Here is a 21,393-nt window from a genome sequence, read left to right as displayed (position 1 = left end):
TGCAAAACTATAATATATAATAACCTGGGTATTGACATTGATATAGTCAAGATACAGATCAGTTCTGTTACCATAAGGATCCTTGATGTTGCCTTGAAATTTTTCTCTTGTCCTAACATTTTGTGATGTTATATTTACATTTCACCTTTAAGTGTGATCCATTTTGAGTTATTTCTGTAAGGCGTGAAGTTTAGGTCAAGGTGTATTTATTTGTTTTGCCTATGGATATCCATTTGCTCCAGCATCATTTTTTGAAAAGGCCTCTTTTTTTCCTCTGTTGCATTGCTTTTGTCAAAAATTATTTGGGCATATTTGTGTGGGTCTGTTACTGGGTTCTATTCTCTTCATCTATGTATCTTTCTGCCATTGTCACACTGCCTTGATCATTGTAGCTATATTGTAGGTTTTAGTATCAATCAAGTAGAGTGATTACTCCCACTTTATTCTTTTTCAAGATCATTTCTAGCTATTCTAGGGCCTCTGCCATCCCATATACATTTTAGAATAAGCTTGTCTAGGTCTACAAAAAACCTTGTTAGGATTTTAATTGGAGTTTCAGTAAGCCTGTAAGTCAGTTTAGGGAGAATTTACTTCTTGACTATGTTGAGTTTTTCAATCCATGAACAAGAAATGTCTCTTTTTTTAGGTCTTTGATTTCTTTCCTCAGCATTTTGTAATTTTCAGCATACAGATTTTGTAAACTTTTTAAATATACACCTAATTATTTAGGTTTTTTGGAGTGATTGTAAATGGTGCTGTGTCTTTAAATTTGGTTTCTACATGTTCATTTTTTTTTCGTTTTGTTTTTATATGTTTATCTTGTATTCTGTGACCTTGCTCAGTTCACAGTTTTTGGAGTTTTTTTTTTTTTTTTTAATTGGTTCCTTAAGATTGTCTACTTAGACAGCCATCTCATCTACAAATCAGGACAGTTTTATTTTTTTCCGAGCTGTATATATACCTTTTATTTCTTTTCCTTGTCTTATTGAACAGGCTAGAACTTACAGGACTTTGTTGGAAAAGAGTGGTGAGAGCAGACATCCTTGCCTTGTTCTTGATTTTAGGAGGAAAGTGTTCAATCTTTTACCATTAGGAATGATGTTAAGGTAACCCTATATCCCAGCTTATGGGATAGATTTTTTATAGATGCTCTTTATCAGGTTGAGGTTGTTTCCCTCTATTCCTAACTTGCTGAGTGTTTTAACCATGAATGGTTGTTGGATTTTGTCACATGCGTTTTCTGCATCTATTGATACCATGAGTTTTCTTTAGCCTTTTGATACACTGGATTACAGTAATTGATTTTTAAATGTTGAATTAGCCTTGCAAACCTGGAATAAATACCACTTGGTCGTGGTGTATAATTCTTCTTATACACTGAATTTAGTTCTTTAAATTTTCCTCTGTACTGTTTTAGTAGCATCCTACTTATTTTGATTTGTTGCAATTTCATTTTCATTCACTTTTTTTAATTTGTAAATTTTCTTGGAGACTTCCTCTTTGACCTGCAGATTATTTAGAAGTGTATTGCTTAATTTTCAAGTGTTCAGAGATTTTCTTACTGTTAGTGGTTTCTAATTTGATTCCATTGTGGTCACAAAACATACTCTGTATGGTTTTCATTTCTCTTAAATTGTTGAGGTTTGTTTTATGGTCAAGGATATGTCTTCAGTGAATGTTCCATAAGTACTTGAGAAAAATACATATTCTGTATTGTTGGGTGGGCTGTTCTGTATATAAATTAGGTCATGTTTGTTGACGGCGTTATTGAGTTCTTCTATAACCCTGTTCTGCCTAGTTTAAAAAAAAAATTAAACAATTTTCTTTCTTTTTAAAAACTTAAAAATTTTTTAATTTGCTTTTGTCTTTCTAATTTTCTTTTTCTTTTATTCATCTTGTTTTTGACCAGGTTCATCATATGCAAGTGTCTAGTAGTTTTATCAGTTGCTGAAAAGGGAGATGTTGAAGTTCCCAAATGTAATTGCTGCTGTGTCTCTTCTTTCAGCTCTGTAATAGTTTTTGCTTCATGAATTTTCAAGCGCTCTTTGGTTCCTACACATTTAGGATTGTTATGTCTTCCTGGTAGATTGATCCATTTATTATTATGTGTCATTATATAATATAATCCTTTTTATCTCTAGTAATTTTCTTTGAAGTCTACATTATGTGATATTAATATGTCTGCTTCAACTTTTTAATTAATGCTTGCATGTTATCTTTTTCTGTCCTTTTCCTTTCAACCAGTTTACCTGGTCTTTGAATTTGAAATGAATTTCTTGTACTCACCATATAGTTGGGTTGTGTTTTTATCCACTCTACCATTGTCTACCTTTTAATTAGCATATATGCACCATTCGCATTTAAGGCAATTGTTGGTTTATTCAGACCAAAGCCTGCCATTTTACTATTTTCTGTTTATTTTCTGTTTCTCATTCTTCTGTTTCTCCTTTCTTGCCTTCCTGTGGATTATTTGAATATTTTTTAGATTTTCATCTTGATTTATTTATTTTTTTTTTTGAGATGGAGTCTTGTTTTGTCACCCAGGCTAGATCTCTGCTCACTGCAACCTCCACCTCCCGGGTTCAAGCAATTCTCCTGTCTCAGCCTCCTGAGTAGCTGGGACTACAGGCATGTGCCACCGCACCCGCTAATTTTTTGTATTTTTTGGTAGAGACAGGGTTTCACCATGTTGGCCAGGCTGGTCTTGAACTCCTGACCTCATGATCTGCCAGCTTTGGCCTCCCAAAGTGCTGGGATTACAGGTGTGAGCCACCACACCCGGCCATCTTGATTTATTTAAGGTGATTTTTAGTGTAATTGCTTTGAATAGTTTTCTCAGTGGTTGCTTTGGGTATTAAAATATACAGAGTTGACTTACATGGTATCAGTGTTTTACCACTTGAATGAAGTGTGGGAATCTTCCATTTCAGTTCTCTTTCCATCCCCACTTTTAAATAATACTGTGTTGGGTATCAGAAGTTCTTACAATGTTTGTTCCATTACATATGATTTAGAAAGCTCATGAGGAGAGGAGGATAGTCTGTCGTAGTTCCCGTATTTCTGCTCTTCCTGTTCTTTCTTCCTTTTTGATGCTCTAGGATTCCTTCTTTTAACTTTTCTGCTCGAAGAACTTCCTTTAGCTATTCTTCAAGGGTATGTCTGCTAGTGACTTTTTTTTCATTTTTCTTTGTCTCAGATATATGGTAACTTAAAATAATTTTAGTTTGAAAAGTTTCAAATGTACAAATAAAACTTTGTGTACCTGTCACTCAGCATCAACAGTTACCAACCTGCTGCCACTCTTGTTTCTCTAATAGGGATTTCTATCCTTTTTTTTCTTTCTTTTTTTTTTTTTTTTTTTTGCGATAGGGTCTTGCTCTGTCACCCAGGCCTAGAGTGCAGTGGTGTGATGTCGGCTTGCTGCAACCTCTGTCTCCCAGGCTCAGGTGATCCACTTCAGCCTCCCAAGTAGCTGGGACCACAGGCGCACGCCACCATGTCTGGCTAATTTTTTGTATTTTTGGTAGAGATAGGGTTTGACTGTGTTGCTGAGGCTGGTCTCGAACTCCTGAGCTCAAGCAATCCACCTGCGTCGGCCTCCCAAAGTGCTGGGATCACAGATGTGAGCCACCACAACTGGCTTCCATCTTTTTTATTTAGTAAAATAAAAGAGGTCTTACAGTGTACTTCACGTGTGCTAAAGGACGTTATGAAACCTTTTTTTTAGTTTTCTTAAAGACCAGTGTAACAGTAGAAATTTTTTAAATCCTTGGAAGACCTGGTGTGAGCTAGAAACTAGTAGTTTCCTCATTTTATAGATGAGGAAATAGAGGCTTAGGAAAGTAAATAACTTACCTAAGATCACATACTTTTTATTTGTTTTATTAGAATGCCTCCTTTATTTCCAAGAGAACCCAAATGTCTTCTAACAGGAACTGTAACAGATTTGAGGGAGCTTTATGTTTGTTACAAAAGCCTCTTTTATTGTTTTGTCTTCTGCCTGTGGGTACGTGCTGGGTTGCTGTTTCAGTGGTTTTCTCAGATAGCACATTTATTTTGTTTGTGGTAGGTATATGTGTAGTTACCAGTAGTGACAAAAGCTAAGTTACTTGATGATGGCATTTTAAATTTCAACTTGTTTCTTTTCCTGTTAGTTGTCTATCAACGTCTATGACTACAACTGCCATGTGGACTTGATCAGACTGCTCCGGCTGGAAGGGGAGCTTACCAAGGTGAGGATGGCCCGCCAGAAGATGAGTGAAATCTTTCCCTTGACTGAAGGTAAGCTTCAGCAGTCAGGCTGCTTTTAGAAACAGAAACAAGGCTTGTACATTTTTTTCAATGTTGAAAGTGGGACATGCTCCTTGTAGAAAACCTGGAACGTACTGTGTAGTGGAAAGAAGAAAACGCATCAGAGTTAGCTATTTTTAGTTTATTACCTTGTAGTTTTTTGCAAAATGTAGTTATGATCATATAATACGGATTTTGAATTCTTATTTCTTTATTCTAACGTTACGGTAAACATTTGTAATGTAATTAAACTTGGCTTCCATTTCTGTATTTCCCATTTCACTGTTTATGTATTTAACCCATTCTCTTGAAACCAGAAAATTGTAAATATATTTAAACTTTTACAGACAGTTTTTTATGTAAATGTTTCATACATTAATTGTTCCAGAATAGTTGGGCATTTAGGTTATTTCTACTTATTTGCTTATTAGAAACATAATTGCACCGAACAACTCTGTAGTTCAATCTTCATGAATATTAATAAGTGATCTTTGGGCAGTACTTAGAACACTTTGGTCCTAGATCCCACTCTGCCCCTTTTCCCTTCTGCAAAGCATAACTGCCGAGTGTAGATGCTGGAGTCAGGTGACCTAGATTCATTCCTGGCTACATCTTTTACTAGCTGTGTGACCTTAAGCAAATTATGTAAACATTCTAACACTCAGTTTTTCTAGCAGTTAAATGATGGCAACAGTAGTTTCTGCATTGTAATGTATGATGGTATAGGATTAGCCATTCTACGTATAACACTTAACACATGCCTGGCATGTCATCATCCTTAGATAGATGTCATTATTATTAGCGTTACTATCACCAACCTTACAGGATTATGATAAAGACTGAATGAGAAAAGTGCTTTGCAAAATATAAAATGCCTAACAGGTGGAGGATATTATGATTTTAGTGATTTGATCTTATTTGGAAGCATAAAACCTCTTATGTGCTTAGTTCAGGTTTTAAGAAGTGAATTTCTGGAAACAACGCCAGGTTGTGTAAGATGGATGAAACATTTGTGTGCTTATGTCTCTTGGTAAAGTCCCTGCGCTTAGCCTACCCTTTAGTATTAATGCGGGAAGTATTTTTGTCTGTAGAGCTCTGGCTGGAGTGGCTGCACGACGAGATCAGCATGGCCCAGGATGGCCTGGACAGAGAGCACGTGTATGACCTCTTTGAGAAAGCTGTGAAGGATTACATTTGTAAGTTCCCGTGGACTTTTTTTGGATATCTGGCAATGTCATATAGATCAGTCTGCTGTTGAGGACTGTATTATGAGATGTTGCTACCCAGAAAAGGGAACGTTAGTCTCACAGTTAGCAAGATTTAAGTTCAGTCGTCTTATCATTGTCTTTGGTCTTTAATTGAGGAAGTTTAGTTTTAAAATAAAAGTGGAAGAAGCACTTGTAGTAAGGGAATGAATACACTCACACTCAGGATTTATTGACAGAACTTAAATGGTATTTCCAGCTGATCTTTTATACATTCAATAGGTTTTTAGAGGTTTTGGACAGGATGCTTTAAAAAAAAAGATTAAAACATTAAATGAAAACCTTTTTATTTTGAAGTAATTATAGGAAGTTGCAGAAATAGTACAGAGAAGTCTTGTGTACTCACTTCACTCAGTTTCCTCCAATATCTTGTTTCTGTAATACAAAATCAAAACCAGGAAATTGACCTTGGAACAATGGGAAAAAAAGACATTTTATTACATGTGTAGATTCATCTAACCACTGCTGCAGTCCAGATACAGAGCTGTTCTGTCCCCACAGAGACCTCCCTCGCCTGCTGGTATTGACATCTTACCAGTGCAAGTGGAGTATAGAAGACTCACCTCCCTTTAAGTCTCTTTACCGTCCCCTGTATGTAGTATAATTGTCTTAAATATTTTCTCTATGTGAATTGGGGACCACATCAGACAATGCTGTGGACAAAATGCTTTTAAAAAGCGTTTTAAGGCTGGGTGTGGTGGCTCATGCCTGTAATCCCAGAACTTTGGGAGACCAAGGCTGGTGGATCACTTGAGGTCGGGAGTTCAAGACCAGCCTGGCCAACATGGCAAAACCCCGTCTCTGCTAAAAATACAAAAATTAGCCAGGCATGGTGGCATGTGCCCGTAATCTCAGCTACTCAGGAGGCTGAGGCAGGAGAATTGCTTGAACCCGGGAAGTGGAGGTTGCAGCGAGTTGAGGTTGTGCTACTACACTCCAGCCTGGGCAACAGAGCGAGATTCTGTCTCAAAAAAAAAAACATTTTAAGGCCAGGCATGGTGGCTTATGCCTATAATCCCAGCAGTTTGGGAGACTGAGGCAGGCGGATCCCTTGAGCCCAGGAGTTTGAAATCAGCCTGCCCAACATGGGGAAACCCCATCTCCACTAAAAATACAATTAGCCGGGCGGGGTGGCATGCAGGCCTGTAATCCCAGCTACTCAGGTGGCTGAGGCATGAAAATTGCTTGAACCCAGGAGGCGGAGGTTGCAATGGGCCGAGATTGTGCCATTGTACTCCAGCCTGGGCGACAGAGTGAGACTCTGTCTCAAAAAAAAAAGCATTAAAAAAATTTCCCCTTTCAGACTGGGCGAAGTGGCTCACGCCTGTAATCCCAGAACTTTGGGAGGCTGAGGCAGGTATATCATGAGTTCAGGAGATTGAGACCATCCTGGCTATCACGGTGAAACCCCATCTCTACTAAAAATACAAAAAACTAGCTAGGCGTGGTGGCACGCTCCTGTTGTCCCAGCTACTTGGGAGGCTGAGGCGGGAGAATTGCTTGAACCCAGGAGGTGGAGGGTGCAGTGAGCCGTGATCATGCCTCTGCACGCTAGCCTGGGCGAGACTCTGTCTCAACAAACAGACAAACAAACAATTTCCCCTTTCAGATTTTGTATCCTCTTCCTTGTTGACTTCCCACTGGGAGCAGTCCCCCTTGTGAGATGCATTGCTACTTACCAGATAGACTGTTCTGAGACAGAGAATTTTTTGTGTATCTTTACAAGCCAAGAAGAATTCACAGTTTTTTGGTTTATAATCTGAATAATGAAAATAAGAGGTGTTTTATGAATATAAAACTATATTATGTGTGTGTGTTTTTTTTTTTTTTTTTTTGAGAGAGTCTCGCTCTTTCGCTCAGGCTGGAGTGCAGTGGTGCGATCTCGGCTCACTGCAACCTCCCCCCTATCCAGGTTCAAGTGATTCTCCTGCCTCAGCCTCCTGACTAGCTGGGACTACAGGTGCCTGCCACAACGCCCGGCTAATTTTTGTATTTTTAGTAGAGACGGGGTTTCACCATATTGGCCAGGCTGGTTTCGAACTCCTCACTTTGTGGTCCTCCCGCTTCAGTCTCCCAAAGTGCTGGGATTACAGGCGTGAGCCACCGCACCCGGCCAAATGTGTTTTTAAAAACTATACCTGTACCTCTGCTCTGTGGCCCATGAGTCTTCTTTTAGAGCCACTGATAATTTTAGCAGTGCATGGTGTTCCCATGATTTCTGATGATCCTGTTACCCCCTTCTTACTCTCTCATAGCCATTGTTAATAGCACCAGTTATCTTTTTCTGAGGATCTATGGTCTTCCCCAGACTATAATGTTTTTTAGTCCTTTATGGTCATCTCTGCTGTTAGGCCTTCACTGTCATTTAGTGCTGCTGTCTGAGTACTTTTTTGGTAGGCGTATTTCTTTTGTTATGCATCAGTTTTGATATTTGGGTATTTTATATCCCAAACTAATTGAACACTTCTTATTTTTAGGTCCTAACATTTGGCTAGAGTATGGCCAGTACTCAGTTGGTGGGATTGGTCAGAAAGGTGGCCTTGAGAAAGTTCGCTCCGTGTTTGAAAGGGCTCTCTCGTCTGTTGGTTTACATATGACCAAAGGACTCGCCCTCTGGGAGGCTTACCGAGAGTTTGAAAGTGCGATCGTGGAAGCTGCTCGGGTGAGTACCTGTGGTTGGCTCTGAATGGGCTGGGGCTGTCTTTGTAAGTCTCCTTGGAAGGATTATTTTGAAACACATGTCCATGATGAATCTTGCAGTTCAAATAGTTAACAAAATGGTCTTTGCCAATCCCTTAGTGGTGGGGTGATAGATAACCTTTTTTTATACCCCTTCTAGCATTTGGTACAATATGTATGGAAGAGGTCGTAGCTTGAACTGAAAATTTGTTGAGATATTTTTTGAAGTAGAAAGAACCAGAGTTGGCCAAGTGCGGTGGCTCATGCTTGTAATCCCAGCAGTTTGGGGGGCTGAGGCTGGAGGATCACTTGAGTTCAGGAGTGCAAGACCAGCCTGGGCAATATAGTGAGACTCCATCTCTACAAGAACTAAAACATTAGCTGGGCATGATGGCGTATGCCTGTGGTCCTAGCTACTTAGGACTCTGAGGTGGGAGGATTGCATGAGCCTGGAGTGTGAGGCTGTAGTGAGTTGTGATCACACCACCGCACTCCAGCCAGGGTGACAGCGAGAACCCTTCTCAAAAGAAAAAGAAAGAACCACAGTTTGTCATTTACTACTAATTTGCTTCTTTAGCCCGTAGCTGGCTTCCTTTCCCCTTTTGACCGGGAACAAACCTTTGATTCACAGCTTGAGAAAGTCCACAGTCTTTTCCGGCGACAGTTGGCGATCCCACTCTATGGTAAGAGAAACTGACATGTCAGCAGCCAGCCCTCTCTGATTTTTAAAATGCTTTGGGGAACAACATGTAGTTAGACCTTTCCCACCATCCTGTGAGGCAGGTAAAGCTGGTGTTCTTACTCTCCTTGGATATTGTCTCTTTGGATGAGGTCCTTGGTAAAAACATCTTGAATGTTAGTGCTTAAGAGGGTTGTGAGGGTCAGAGGCAGGACTGGAAGCCAGACTCCCTGACTCCCAGGTGAGAGCTCTTTTCTCCTTTGAGACCTAGTTGGAAAGGCAGAGATAGGGTCTCTGAAAGGAATAGTGAATGACACCTGCATTTTTTGGGGAAGCTTCATTGAACAAGAGTTCCATTATAATAATTTTCTCTTCACAAGTAACCTCTTCCATAACAGCAGGAATTTTACATGAATTTAGATCATTCTTCTGTGGGAGGGATTTGGTTCAGAAGTGCAGTTGATTGGAAGTACTCATAAGTGAGTTTCTTGGGGTTTGGTAAAGAGTTTCCTTATTTGGTAAATACATTTTGGCAATCTAAGCCTTTGAGTCTTTGGAGCTATGAGTGTGTGCGTGCTGGGAGGATTTTTCTGAGTATGGGAAGAGTTTGGCATGGCTGTTGTGTTTGTTCCCTAGACACGGGCATGTGTTGTACATACTCAGAACATCTGGGCAACTTTACTGGAGCCCACGTGTTATTTCTCTTCATGGTTTATTGGATTTAACAAGTTATAAAGTAGTCGTCTAATCAAATGGTTAGGTATCATGCAGAAAACACTAGAGCTGAGTCGGCTTGCAGATTTCACCTACCAGCATGAAACAGCCTAGCATAATGATTAGAGTGTGAACTTGAGCCAGACTGCTTGGGTTCACAGCCTTGCTCTACCATTAACTGTAGATGAGCAACTGAACCCTCTGCTTCAGTTTCCTCAACTGCAAAATGAGGATCACAATAGACTACCTTGTAGAGTGGACATGACTGAATGAGTTAATGGATGTGAAGTGGTAGAACATAGGTAACACTGGGTAAGTGTTGTTAAATCGTTGCTACTAGTGTCATTGACTGATTAATTAGCTGGGAGGGTTGCCTGGGACATTGTTTTGAGACAGATTCTACAGACAGGTTTGGGCTCAGCAGAAATCAGAATTTGATCAGTAAGAGCTGCCATGCCACAGATGTGGGAGGGGCTAGTGGCACCTGAGTCTCATGGCTTAATCTGTGTTTGGGTTGATAAAGCCCAATGGCAAGACCCACGGGGCTGAATCCATCTTTCGATAGATATGGAGGCCACATTTGCAGAGTATGAAGAATGGTCAGAAGACCCAATACCAGAGTCGGTAATTCAGAACTATAACAAAGCACTACAGCAGCTGGAGAAATATAAACCCTATGAAGAAGCACTGGTAAGTGTTGGCTTCTTTTATAGTAAACGTCTCTCTACAAACCTTTCCCTGATGGATAGTTGCGAGTTAAACAGTATCTTTAAAATGTTTTATTGTGAAATATATAGAGTGTATAAATGTATACGAACAGTTTACATACCAATAATAAAGTGAACATCCATGTACCTACCACCCAGGTTAAGAAATAGAACATTGCCAGTACCTTAGAAGTCTCCTATGTGCCCCTCTCCGATTGCCTCCTCCTCCCTCTCCCGAGAGGTAATCACTTTCCTGACTTTTGTGATAATCATTCCCTTGCTTTTCTTTATAGTTTTACAAGCTATGAAAGTATCCTTAATTAATATATTGTTTAATTTTGCTTGCTTTTGAACTTTTATATATTGGAATCATGCTGTATATTTTATTTTCATTGAACATGCTTTTGGGTTTTACTCATGTTGCTAAGTATAATTCCGGTGCGTTTGTTTTCACTGCTGTAAAGTTGTCTGTATACTGCAATGTATTTATCCATGTTGCTGGATAGTTGGGTCATTTCCAGTTTTTTGCTAGGAGGAGGAGCAGCGCCACTCTGAACATTCTTGTGTGTATCTCCTTGTACACATGAAAAACAGTTTCTCTAGAATACATACTTAGGAATGACTTTGCTGGATCATAGGGTGATGTTAAAGTGTTTTCCAGGTTATCAGTTTGCGCTGCTGTGAGCAGTATCTGAGAGTTCTCATTGCTTGTGCCAATCTTGGATATTGGACATACTTAAATTTTACTTAATTTGATGAATTTGAAATTGTAGTTTTAATTTGTATTTTCTTGGTTACTAATGAAGTTGAGCATCTTTTCACGTGGATTGGCCATTCAAATTTTTGTGCGTGTTAAAGCCTTCAGGCTGGGCACAGTGGCTTATGCCTATAATCCCAGCACTTTGGGAGGCCAAGGCGGGAGGATTGCTGGAGCCCAGGAGTTTGAGATCAGCCTGGGCAACGTAGCACAACCCTGTCTCTACCAAAAAAAAAAAAAAACAAAAACAAAATAGTTGGGCTTGGTGGCATGTGTCTGTAGTCCCAGCTTCTCCAGAGGCGAAGGTAGGAGGATTGTTTGAGCCCAGGAGGTCAAGGCTGCAGTGAGCTCTAATCATGCCACTGCATTGTCACCTGAGCGACAAAGCAAAACCCTATTTCTTAAAAAAAAGTCTTTGGGCCAGGCAGGGTGGCTCATGCCTGTAATCCCAGCACTTTGGGAGCCCAAGGCAGGCGAATCACGAGGTCAGGAGTTTGAGACCAGCCTGGCCAACATAGTGAAACCCCGTCTCTACTAAAAATACAAAAAATGAGCTGGGCATGGTGGCGGGTGCCTGTAATCCCAGCTATTTGGGAGGCTGAGGCAGGGGAATCGCTTGAAGCCGGGAGGTGGAGGTTGCTGTGAACCGAGATCGCACCACTGCACTCCAGCCTGGGCAACAGTGTGAGACTCCGTCTCAAAAAAAAAAAAAAAAAAAAAACAGTCTTTGACCCATTTCCCTTTTGATGTATCTTTTTTCTAATTGATGTGTGGGAATGCTTTGTCTTAAGTCTTATTTTAGGCTGTATGTGTTGCAGATTTTCTCCCCCATTTGTTGTCTTTTCACTTCTTTATTTTGAGACAGAGTTTCGCTTTCACCCAGGCTGGAGTGAAGTGGCGTGATCTCGGCTCACTGCAACTTCCCCCCGCCGCCAGGTTGAAGCGATTCTCCTGCCTCAGCCTCCTGATTAGCTGGGATTATAGGCCCTTGTCACCAAGCCCCGCTAATTTTTGTATTTTTAGTAGAGACGGGGTTTCGCCATGTTGGCCAGGCTGGTCTCATACTCCTGACCTCAGGTGATTCACCTGCCTCAGCCTCCCAAAGGGCTGGGATTACAGGCGTGAGCCACTGCAACTGCCTTTTCACTTTTTTTTTTTTTTTTTTTTAACGGTGTCTTGATGAACAGTTCTTAGTGATAAATCCAATTAGATTAAAATTCTTTCCCTTTTGGTTGTGCTTTTGTTGTGCTTATTTAAAAAATATTCCCTACTTAGCTCTAATTTCTTCTAAAAGTTTTATAGTTTTCTGTTTCATATTTAGGCCCTCATCCACCTGGGACTGATTTTTGAGTGGTATGAGACCGGGTCTGGTTTCATTTTTCCAAATGGAGAACCAGTTGTTCTAGTACTGAGTTTGATCATTCCTTCTTCCCCTCACTGATGTGCAGTGCCACATCTGTCATAGATTAGCTGTCCATTTATGTGTGGGTCTTTCTTCTGGATTTTCTATTCTGTCCCACTGGTTTATGTTACACTGCTGTAATGATGAGAGTTATAATGTTTTGCTCTTGGATAGGGTGAGTCCCATCCACCTTGTTCCTCTTCAAGAGGATCTTGGCTTTTTTTTTTTTTGCCTTCAATGCTTCCATCGGATTTAGAATCAGCTTTTCTAGTTACATTTTTAAAATCTTTTTTTTTTTAATTGGAATTGCATTGAACCTGGAGATCAATTTGGGGAAGAATTTACATCTTCCAATCTGTGAACATAGTATAGGTTTCTGCTACTTATATCTTGTCTTTCTGTAAAGCTTTATAATAATATTATAAATTTGTCCAGTGTCTTCAACACTTGACCTTTAGAGTCCCCTGCGAGGGAGATTTGCTGGTAACAGATTTTCTCTGTTCGAAAAGGTCTTTGCTTCCCTTCTTGAAAATTATTTTCTTAGGCTATAGAATTCTAGACTGACAACAGCAAAATAATTCTAGACGGACAATGCGTTCTCTCAGCAATTGATTGTATCTTTCTGTCTTCTGATGTCTGTTGTTGCTGTTGAGAAGTCAGCGGTTTGTATAAATCTTGCTTCTTCAGAGGTAGTCACTGTTTTTTGTCTGACTGCTTTTAAGATCTCATTGATTTGGTTTGCTGTCCTCTAATTTCATTGCAGTAGGTCCATGTGTGGACTGGCTTGAGGTTTTTTGGGTTTCTTGACTATTTTTTCTATCTTTCTTTGCCAACAATAGGATTGTGAAGGTCAAATTCTTAATATACGTCAAGCCAGAAAAAGGTTAATGTTTACTTAGCTTGCCACCCTCACTTAGATTTTGTCCTTAGTCCTTAGTATTTCTTGTTTCTTTGCCAGTTTGTTGATGACTTTTAAGAAGATATTATATTTAATTTAGCAGTTTTAGTTGTTTTGAATGGTACAGTGTGTCTGGGTAACTAATTCTTCCTTGTTACTGGAAATGGAGACTCTGAAACATCCCCTTTCTACGTATGGAGTCTGTGTGTTCTCTTACTCTCCTGCACTGCTTCTTCCTTTCTTTTTCATGTGTAAATGATTTGCATGTACCTGTGCTTCCCAAAACTTCAATCATTCAATTATGTCATGGTCATCAGCAAAATGTGCCTGAAGAGAAAACATGTCGAATAAGATTTTTTTCTAAAAAGAATTTGATTGTATGTCTTTGGATCATTAAACATTCAGCACAGCTGCCTCCATCTTCTGCGTTTATCTACATTCTTCCAGGAACTGATATTTGGAATAAGAAACCTGAAATAGCTTCAGGCACCAAAATTTTCCAGTTTGGTTATATTAACTCTACTCAGTAGCCCAAGAACATGACTTCTGGTTTGGAAGGGTGGTTAACAGTGGTCACTGGCAAAGGTGTTGCTCTTTCACTCAGTTCCTGATTGATGGGCTACTTAATTCCCTGTGGTCTAGGAATGGATTTAGAAAAGGGTTTATGGAGCCTTTGTAGCGACTGCCATGAACTGGCACTTTGGACCAGATGAGAAGACTCTTGTTTTGCTCAAGAAGTTATAGAGGCCGTAGTGGAGTGGTTCTGAGAGTGAGGATTTGGCGATTCGTAGTTACTGTAGCCAGTTTTGCCAAAATTTATTTTATTTGCAGATGTGTTGTGCTTCCTGCCAGTAACTAAATTCAACTTTAATACAATTTTCCTGTACTCCAGTTGCAGGCAGAGGCACCAAGGCTGGCAGAATATCAAGCGTATATCGATTTTGAAATGAAAATTGGCGATCCCGCTCGCATTCAGTTGATCTTTGAGCGCGCCCTGGTCGAGAACTGCCTTGTTCCAGACTTATGGATCCGTTACAGTCAGTACCTAGTAAGATCACTGTTCTAATTTCATTTTATTTTTGCCAATTTAGAATCTACTTCAAATCAGTAAGAGTGCCAGGAGTTTGTTGCATACGGCCCTACTCTTGCTTTTCCTCCATCTGCTTTTTCTCCTCTTTGCCAACTCGTTTAGAAAGTTTTAGTGTTTCAAGTTATTTAAAAATGGTCACTAACTATAAGTAAAATTAGCATATTGTCTGTGTTGAGGACTTATAACAAATTGATATTTTTCTTTTAACTTTTTATTATGGCAAAAATGTAAACATATACAAGTAGATCAGTAAAATGAAACTTCTGTACCCCTCACCCAGCTTCAACAATTATTAACAATTATAGCTTTAGTTTACTTTGATCTGTAACAGTCTCACCTACTTGTCCCTTCTGTGTTACTTTGAAGCAAATCCAGAAATGATATTTCATTGGTAAATATTTCAGTATGTGTATATAAAATATTTCAGTGTGTATGTATAAAAGGATCCAAATGAGGTCTATCCAGTAGGGTTGGCTGACGTCTCTTAAGGCTGTTTTAACCTGTAAGTTGCTCCTCTCCTTCTCCTCCACTCCCCTTAGTGATTTTTTTGTTGTTGTTGAGGAAACCAGGTCACAAGAGATGTTTATAAGGACATTTCTTTCATCACTTGGTTGTGCTGGCAATGTCTTGTTGATGGTGAATTCTTAATAAAGTGTAATTTCCTAACTCTGGAATTCTTTATCATAGGATCGACAACTGAAAGTAAAGGATTTGGTTTTATCTGTACATAACCGCGCTATTAGAAACTGCCCCTGGACAGTTGCCTTATGGAGTCGGTACCTCTTGGCCATGGAGAGACATGGAGTTGATCATCAAGTAATTTCTGGTGCGGATGTTTTTGTGGGAGAACTTCTAAGCTATTTGTCCCAAGTGAAAAACAGAGAGCGGTGACAAAGTCATTACATCAGTGTTCCCTGGGGTTTTCTTTGGATTGTGGAGTATAGTGACAAAAAGGGCTCTGAGTGAGAGATGAACTGGTTATATTTGTGGCTTCTTAGAGCTTTTTAACATGCTAATATTCATTGTATTTTCTAAGAAGTTGTAGTCTTTTCTCCAAACTTCTTGATCTGAAACTCTTCTTGCAGGGCGTCTTGTGGAAGAAGTTTTTTCTAGAACACAGTCTGTAGAGTGCTGTAGCAACTTCTCTTCAACATTCCTGTCTAGCTCATTTCATTCTGTTGCATCTATTAGTCTTTAAAGTCATGTAGTGTTTTATAGTCAGTAGAATGTAGTAACTTTCTATTAGTTTCCATTTGAATTGGTAACAAATCCTGACTTTTTCTCCAACTCCAGTAACCTTCGAGAAAGCTTTGAATGCCGGCTTCATCCAGGCCACTGATTATGTGGAGATTTGGCAGGCATACCTTGATTACCTGAGGAGAAGGGTTGATTTCAAACAAGGTATTTAAGCACATGTTTTTCACTTTAGAGCTGAACATGTTATTAATACAACTTTTGGCGAGATGTCCCAGTTCCCCAGATACATTGTGATTGGGCAAATGATGTAGACTAGGTATTGGTGACTTTTTTCCCCCAGAAATCTTAGCAATTTCTGTCTTTAACAAGTCATGATGTGGATTGTAAAGCAAGAGAGTAATCGTTTATACTGGCATCTGCCAGCCTTTTTAGTCTTAGCTCTCATTTCCCCTTTCAGGTCTTTTTGTTTATCCTAAATACTTCTTGAAATAAGACTGCTGTTTTAGAAAAATCTTTGTACCTCTGTAGGATCCTCTGCCCCTTCATGTCCCCCCCAAAACAACCAGAAAACCCCTAACTTGTACTTGCACACTCGTGTCAGCTGTCACCTCATACAGGTAGCCATTCTCCTGTTTGCCTGTGTCACCCCAGCTGGGGGAGACTCCCCCCACAGCACCCTGTGTTCGCCTTTTTCACCACGCTGTCCATACTCTATTCTGTTGTAATTTCTTTCTCCCCGACTATGTGATGAGGGCAGGAATTGGCAATTTTATTTCTGTGTCCCTTGCATGATGCCAGGTACATAATGGGTCTCCAGGCAGTTTCAGCATAGGATAAAAAATAAAACAAACAAAGCCAGGCTATGTGGTTTCCTAAAACCTTTTTTTGCACTTTCCACTAGACTCCAGTAAAGAGCTGGAGGAGTTGAGGGCCGCTTTTACTCGTGCCTTGGAGTATCTGAAGCAGGAGGTGGAAGAGCGTAAGTATGCCCCAGCCTGTGGTTTTGCCCAGTTGTATTTCCTGGTCTGTACTATTTCCTGGTTGATGTACCTTTTCAGCCAGCGGCTGTTTGCCTCCAAGTTCCTTTCTAATTTTACTAATTCTGTTTTTGAAGGTTTCAATGAGAGTGGTGATCCAAGCTGCGTGATTATGCAGAACTGGGCTAGGATTGAGGTAAATGTTTTTGACAAATCTATCACTTTCATCCACCATTGTTTAATAGCATCCTATTAAACCTTAATTAAAATTGAGTCAGAATCCCAGATAATGGCCTAAGCTCTATAAGGATTTATGTTATTTACCTAGGTAATGGTGTAGGCTCCACAAGGATTCATGTTATTTACCTAGCTTGACACATATTTGTAAATATGTTGGTGAAAATATTAGCTCCCAGCTAGAAGTTGTGCAGTAAATGTTTAAATGCTAGGTATTCACTCGTTTACTTCTGTCTCTGCCTCTTTGCTTCATTTGTGAGAGCACAGTGAGCGTGTACTGTTTGTCAGCACTGTACTAGGTGCTGTGGGAATAAGACAGAATTCCTGTGCTAGTAAGGCTTCTGACTAATGTAGAAGACAGATGATTTGACAAGTAATTAGAAGATATGATCATTTGAATGTCATTACTGGGTCAGGGACACCAAGGTCAGTAAGACATGGAACCTCCCTTGATCAGCAGGTAGGATTGTAACAATTCTAATCATGTTTTCTCCTCTGAGGGAGCGTCAGATAGAAGAAACTAACATTTGTCAGGTAGTTTTTATATGGGATGCTTATCTTTTAACCATTTTAAAGATGAGGAAACTGAGAATTACAGGTTAAGTAATTTGCCCAAGTCACAGTTTGTAAGTATTAGTAGCAGAGTGTGCATTTAATACTAGATCAGTCTTTTTTTTTTTTAACATTGTCTCTCAAACACTTGTAGTTAAGCTTGATAAAAATAAAAAACATGACTATCCAGTACTGTCGAGTAAGTACCGTGCGCTCCCTCTCTCGGTTCTCAGGAAACATAGGTAGATTAGCTTGTGGCTGCAGAAAGGCTCAGGTGTTTGGGCTGGGTCGTTTACCACTGGAGGGAGGCCTGGGGAATGCCCAGGGACATCTGTAACACTAATAGTTGTGGGGTGCTTTTTATGTGTGTCTGTTGGAAGTATGTTGTATGATGGGTGTCGACGTCATAAGGTTCAGGTCTCCTAACAGCCTGCTGATGCACACTTCAGGCTCGACTGTGCAATAACATGCAGAAAGCTCGGGAACTCTGGGATAGCATCATGACCAGAGGAAATGCCAAGTATGCCAACATGTGGCTAGAGTATTACAACCTGGAAAGGTAACTGATCTCGGGGTGGGGAGGGAGGCAGTGCTTGTCAGCTGTGCACCTGTCTTCACTCCTGGCTGACTCCTACCAGCTTGGACTAGCTCCTTAGCACTGGGCTGTTTTCTTTCATTCTGTCTCTTTCAGTATTGGGTACATTTTTAATGGGCAGGGCTAGAGAACCAGACATGATATTTTGTGCCTGGAACTCATATAGCCATGCATTTCTTTTAATTTGTTTTTGTTTTGATTTTTGGGCATGATATTTTATTTGACCTTTTGGAGCTATTTGTTTTTTATATTTGCTTTTATAGAAAAGTAGAAAATACTAAAAAGCTAAGAGAAAAAAAACTCAAATTACTGACCCAGTCATAACCATGACCCATTCTTTGAGACTTTTCTGTGTTTAAATTTTTTTGTAATGAAAATGCAATTATAGCATACATGTGTTACAAGCCTTTAAAACTATTTGAATGAAATAAGATAGGCCTAACGATATTTATAATATGGGGAAAACATAAAGAATGTGACCAACTTTTCAGTCTGTCTTGAACGTTGTTCATTGCATAACATTGCTACATTGCTGGGGTTTTTTTTTTTTTGAAGATTTTTTCCCTATTTAAAAAACACTGTGTGCCCAAATTAGAATATTTACAAAAACATGTGATAGAAAGCGATAGTTTCTTTTCTTTTTTCGGGGGAGGTGGGGAGTCTCACTCTGTTGCCCAGGCTGAAGTGCAGTGGTGCAATCTCAGCTGCAACCTTGCCTCCTGGGTTCAAGCGATTCTTCTGCCTCAGCCTCTTGAGTAGCTGGGATTACAGGTGTGCACCACCACACCTGGCTAATTTTTGGATTTTTTTTTTTTTTAAGAAGAGGCACAGTTTCACCATGTAGGTCATGCTGACCTCAAGTGATCCTCCTGCCTCGGCCTCCCAAAGTGTAGGAATTACAGGCGTGAGCCACCGTATCTGGCTAAACGTGACAGTTTCTTATAATCCCACCCCAGAGATAACCACTGTTAAAGCTGGTTGAATATCCCCCTAGATCTGCAGTTCACAATTTTTTTGGTCTCAGGATCCATTTTCTACTCTTAAAATTGGAAGATCCCAAAAAACTTTTATGTATGTGAGTTATATCTATTGATATTTATAATTTATAAATTGAGAAATCTAAAAAACATTTTATTTAAATATAACAAATCATTTAACATTAATATCTTTTTTGAGCAGTGACTGTTTTTCCAGACCCCAAAATAATATAGTGAGAAAAGTGGCATTGTTTTCTATTTTTGCAAATATATTTATTTGCAAATTATTCTGACCTAGTAGAAGACAGCTAAATTCTCACGTCTGTTACCGATTCTGTCTGTTGTGATCTGTTGTTTTCATTGAAGAGTGTGATAAGAGGTTAGGAAAGAAAGGTATTTTAGAAGCATTTTCAGATAATTGTGGGTATTCTTCTTTCATACATATTATAGCAAAACTTCAGTGTTGCATGTGGAATCTGAAACCATATTGACAGATTCTGTTACAGTAATACCCATTTGTCTATTTTATCATTTACATGTGCCACAATTCTACATTATTTGGAAAAATTCCAATTCATTAAATCATGCAGCTCTTCCAATATTGACATATTTCATCCTATAGTATTAAAAAATCGTATTTGTTCATATCTGTATTGATCTTAGTTGAAAAGTACTTTAAGTAGGAAGCTGTCAGACTTGTGGTGGCAGATACAAGTTTTCCAAAATTCTAATTTTCACTTGAAAGCTTGAATTCTATCACATGCAACAAATAATGTCAGTGGTTTTCTCCAGAGTGGCAGCCTCACTTTGTTAATTTTAAAAAATGTCTGCCAAATACCCAGGTCTGAGTAACTGACCGTGGTTTGTCACTCAAGTTTTCTTTCAAGTAAAAATGGTGTCCTTGAAAAAAATGACTTGATTAGCTTGCAACTCAAACGGTAATATGCTTTTTTTTTTTTTTTTTTTTTTTTTTTTGCAATAACCATTGTACGTCAGTATGCAGAAGGGCTTTAAGCGTACTTAGTATTTCATCACACAGTGCATTAAAAAGATTTCTACTGCCTTGATTTGTGCTAAGGACCACCATTACTTGTGCACTGTCTTGAAGATGTTAACACAGTGAAAAAGTCCAGTAATGTCTTGGTATTATTATAAAAGGAGTTTTGACTTTGCAGGCCCCCTGAGAGGCTCTGGGAGATCCTCAGGGGTACGTGGATCCTACTTTGAGAACCAGTGCTCTGAATTTTTTCTGAGCATCATAATATGTATATATAATTATGTATATTTAAAATGTTTTAAAAACAAATATGAATACACTGTTTCATAACAGTTATGATAGCAGAATTGTGTAGCTGTTGTGATTAGCAGTGTACAGAAAGGATCTGTTTGCGACCAGCCTTGCCAACCTGGTGAAAACCTGTCTCTATTAGAAATACAAAAATTAGCTGGGTGTACTGGTGGGCACCTGTAATCCCACCTACTCGGGAGGCTGAAGCAGGAGAATTGCCTGAACCTGGGAGACAGAGGTTGGAGTGAGCCGAGATCGTGCTATTGCACTCCCACCTGGGTGACAAGAGCGAGACTCCCTCTCAAGAAAAAAAAAAAAGATCTGACTCTGGGTATGAAATTTGACACTACCCTGGATTCATGACTCCCCTCTCAGTAGGACGCCATAGTAAAATTTCCCTGGGGACTGTATCAGGTTACAGAGAGCTGTTGGACTCCCCTGCCATGTGCCGCACATGTGAATGCTGTAAAGGCAGAATGCTGGTTGCAGATCACAATATCAGGTACACTTTCCAGTAGCCCCTACATGGCTGAGGGAGAGAGTGCTTCAGGAAAATACTTCGTAGGTGACTGTAGAGACTCTGGAAGGAGAAAGCATCATGGATAGATCTGAAAGCTAAGGTCTTCTCAGAAGCTAGAGTTACTGAAGAGTGAGTTTCTACCTGGGAGAAGATGGCCTCTCCCTTTGAGTGCCTTCCACTTTGTGTTCTGGTGGCAGCAACTTTTTGTTTTCTGCCTTAGAGCGCATGGTGACACCCAGCACTGCCGGAAGGCTCTGCACCGGGCCGTCCAGTGCACCAGTGACTACCCAGAGCACGTCTGCGAAGTGTTACTCACCATGGAGAGGACAGAAGGTGGGACCCCCAGCTCTCTTCTGGCTTGGAGCCTAACCCATTTGCTGTTTGGTCTCAAGTAGGAGCATCTGGTTACAGTCTGGGGACAGACTGTGTTTACGCTGCCACCTTAGGTGGTGCCCTATGATTAGACTCTCACAAGTGTCCTGAAAATGAGTCCTCCTGCAGCTCTTCTCAAATGCTGCAGCTACGAGGAGGACTCTGTGATGTCACTGTAGCACAAGGTTCTAATTCTT

General features: G+C 39.8%; 1 protein-coding gene and 1 long non-coding RNA gene across 3 annotated transcripts in view; one reads left to right on the top strand and one right to left on the bottom strand.

Annotated features, from left to right (window-relative positions):
• Nucleotides 1-21,393, top strand: part of SART3 (spliceosome associated factor 3, U4/U6 recycling protein) — a 38,970-nt gene that overhangs the window by 8,171 nt on the left and 9,406 nt on the right. The window contains exons 2-13 of one of the 2 annotated variants that reach the window (XM_009248194.4): nucleotides 4,155-4,281; nucleotides 5,382-5,486; nucleotides 8,033-8,217; nucleotides 8,866-8,917; nucleotides 10,193-10,317; nucleotides 14,284-14,439; nucleotides 15,169-15,307; nucleotides 15,775-15,882; nucleotides 16,580-16,657; nucleotides 16,793-16,851; nucleotides 17,894-18,003; nucleotides 21,045-21,157. In XM_009248194.4, coding sequence (XP_009246469.2) covers nucleotides 4,155-4,281; nucleotides 5,382-5,486; nucleotides 8,033-8,217; nucleotides 8,866-8,917; nucleotides 10,193-10,317; nucleotides 14,284-14,439; nucleotides 15,169-15,307; nucleotides 15,775-15,882; nucleotides 16,580-16,657; nucleotides 16,793-16,851; nucleotides 17,894-18,003; nucleotides 21,045-21,157 — 1,357 coding nt within the window. 2 annotated transcript variants of the gene reach the window in all.
• Nucleotides 460-21,376, bottom strand: LOC129049217 (uncharacterized). The gene is made up of 3 exons (XR_008512133.2): nucleotides 21,141-21,376; nucleotides 5,902-5,962; nucleotides 460-4,385 (listed from the first exon to the last, which is right to left on the bottom strand). It is a non-coding gene; the product is annotated as an uncharacterized LOC129049217 (long non-coding RNA).

Source organism: Pongo abelii, chromosome 10 (genome assembly GCF_028885655.2).
Source record: "Pongo abelii isolate AG06213 chromosome 10, NHGRI_mPonAbe1-v2.0_pri, whole genome shotgun sequence".
Taxonomy (NCBI): Eukaryota; Metazoa; Chordata; class Mammalia; order Primates; family Hominidae; genus Pongo; species Pongo abelii.
This window is presented reverse-complemented; position numbering and strand designations above follow the sequence as displayed.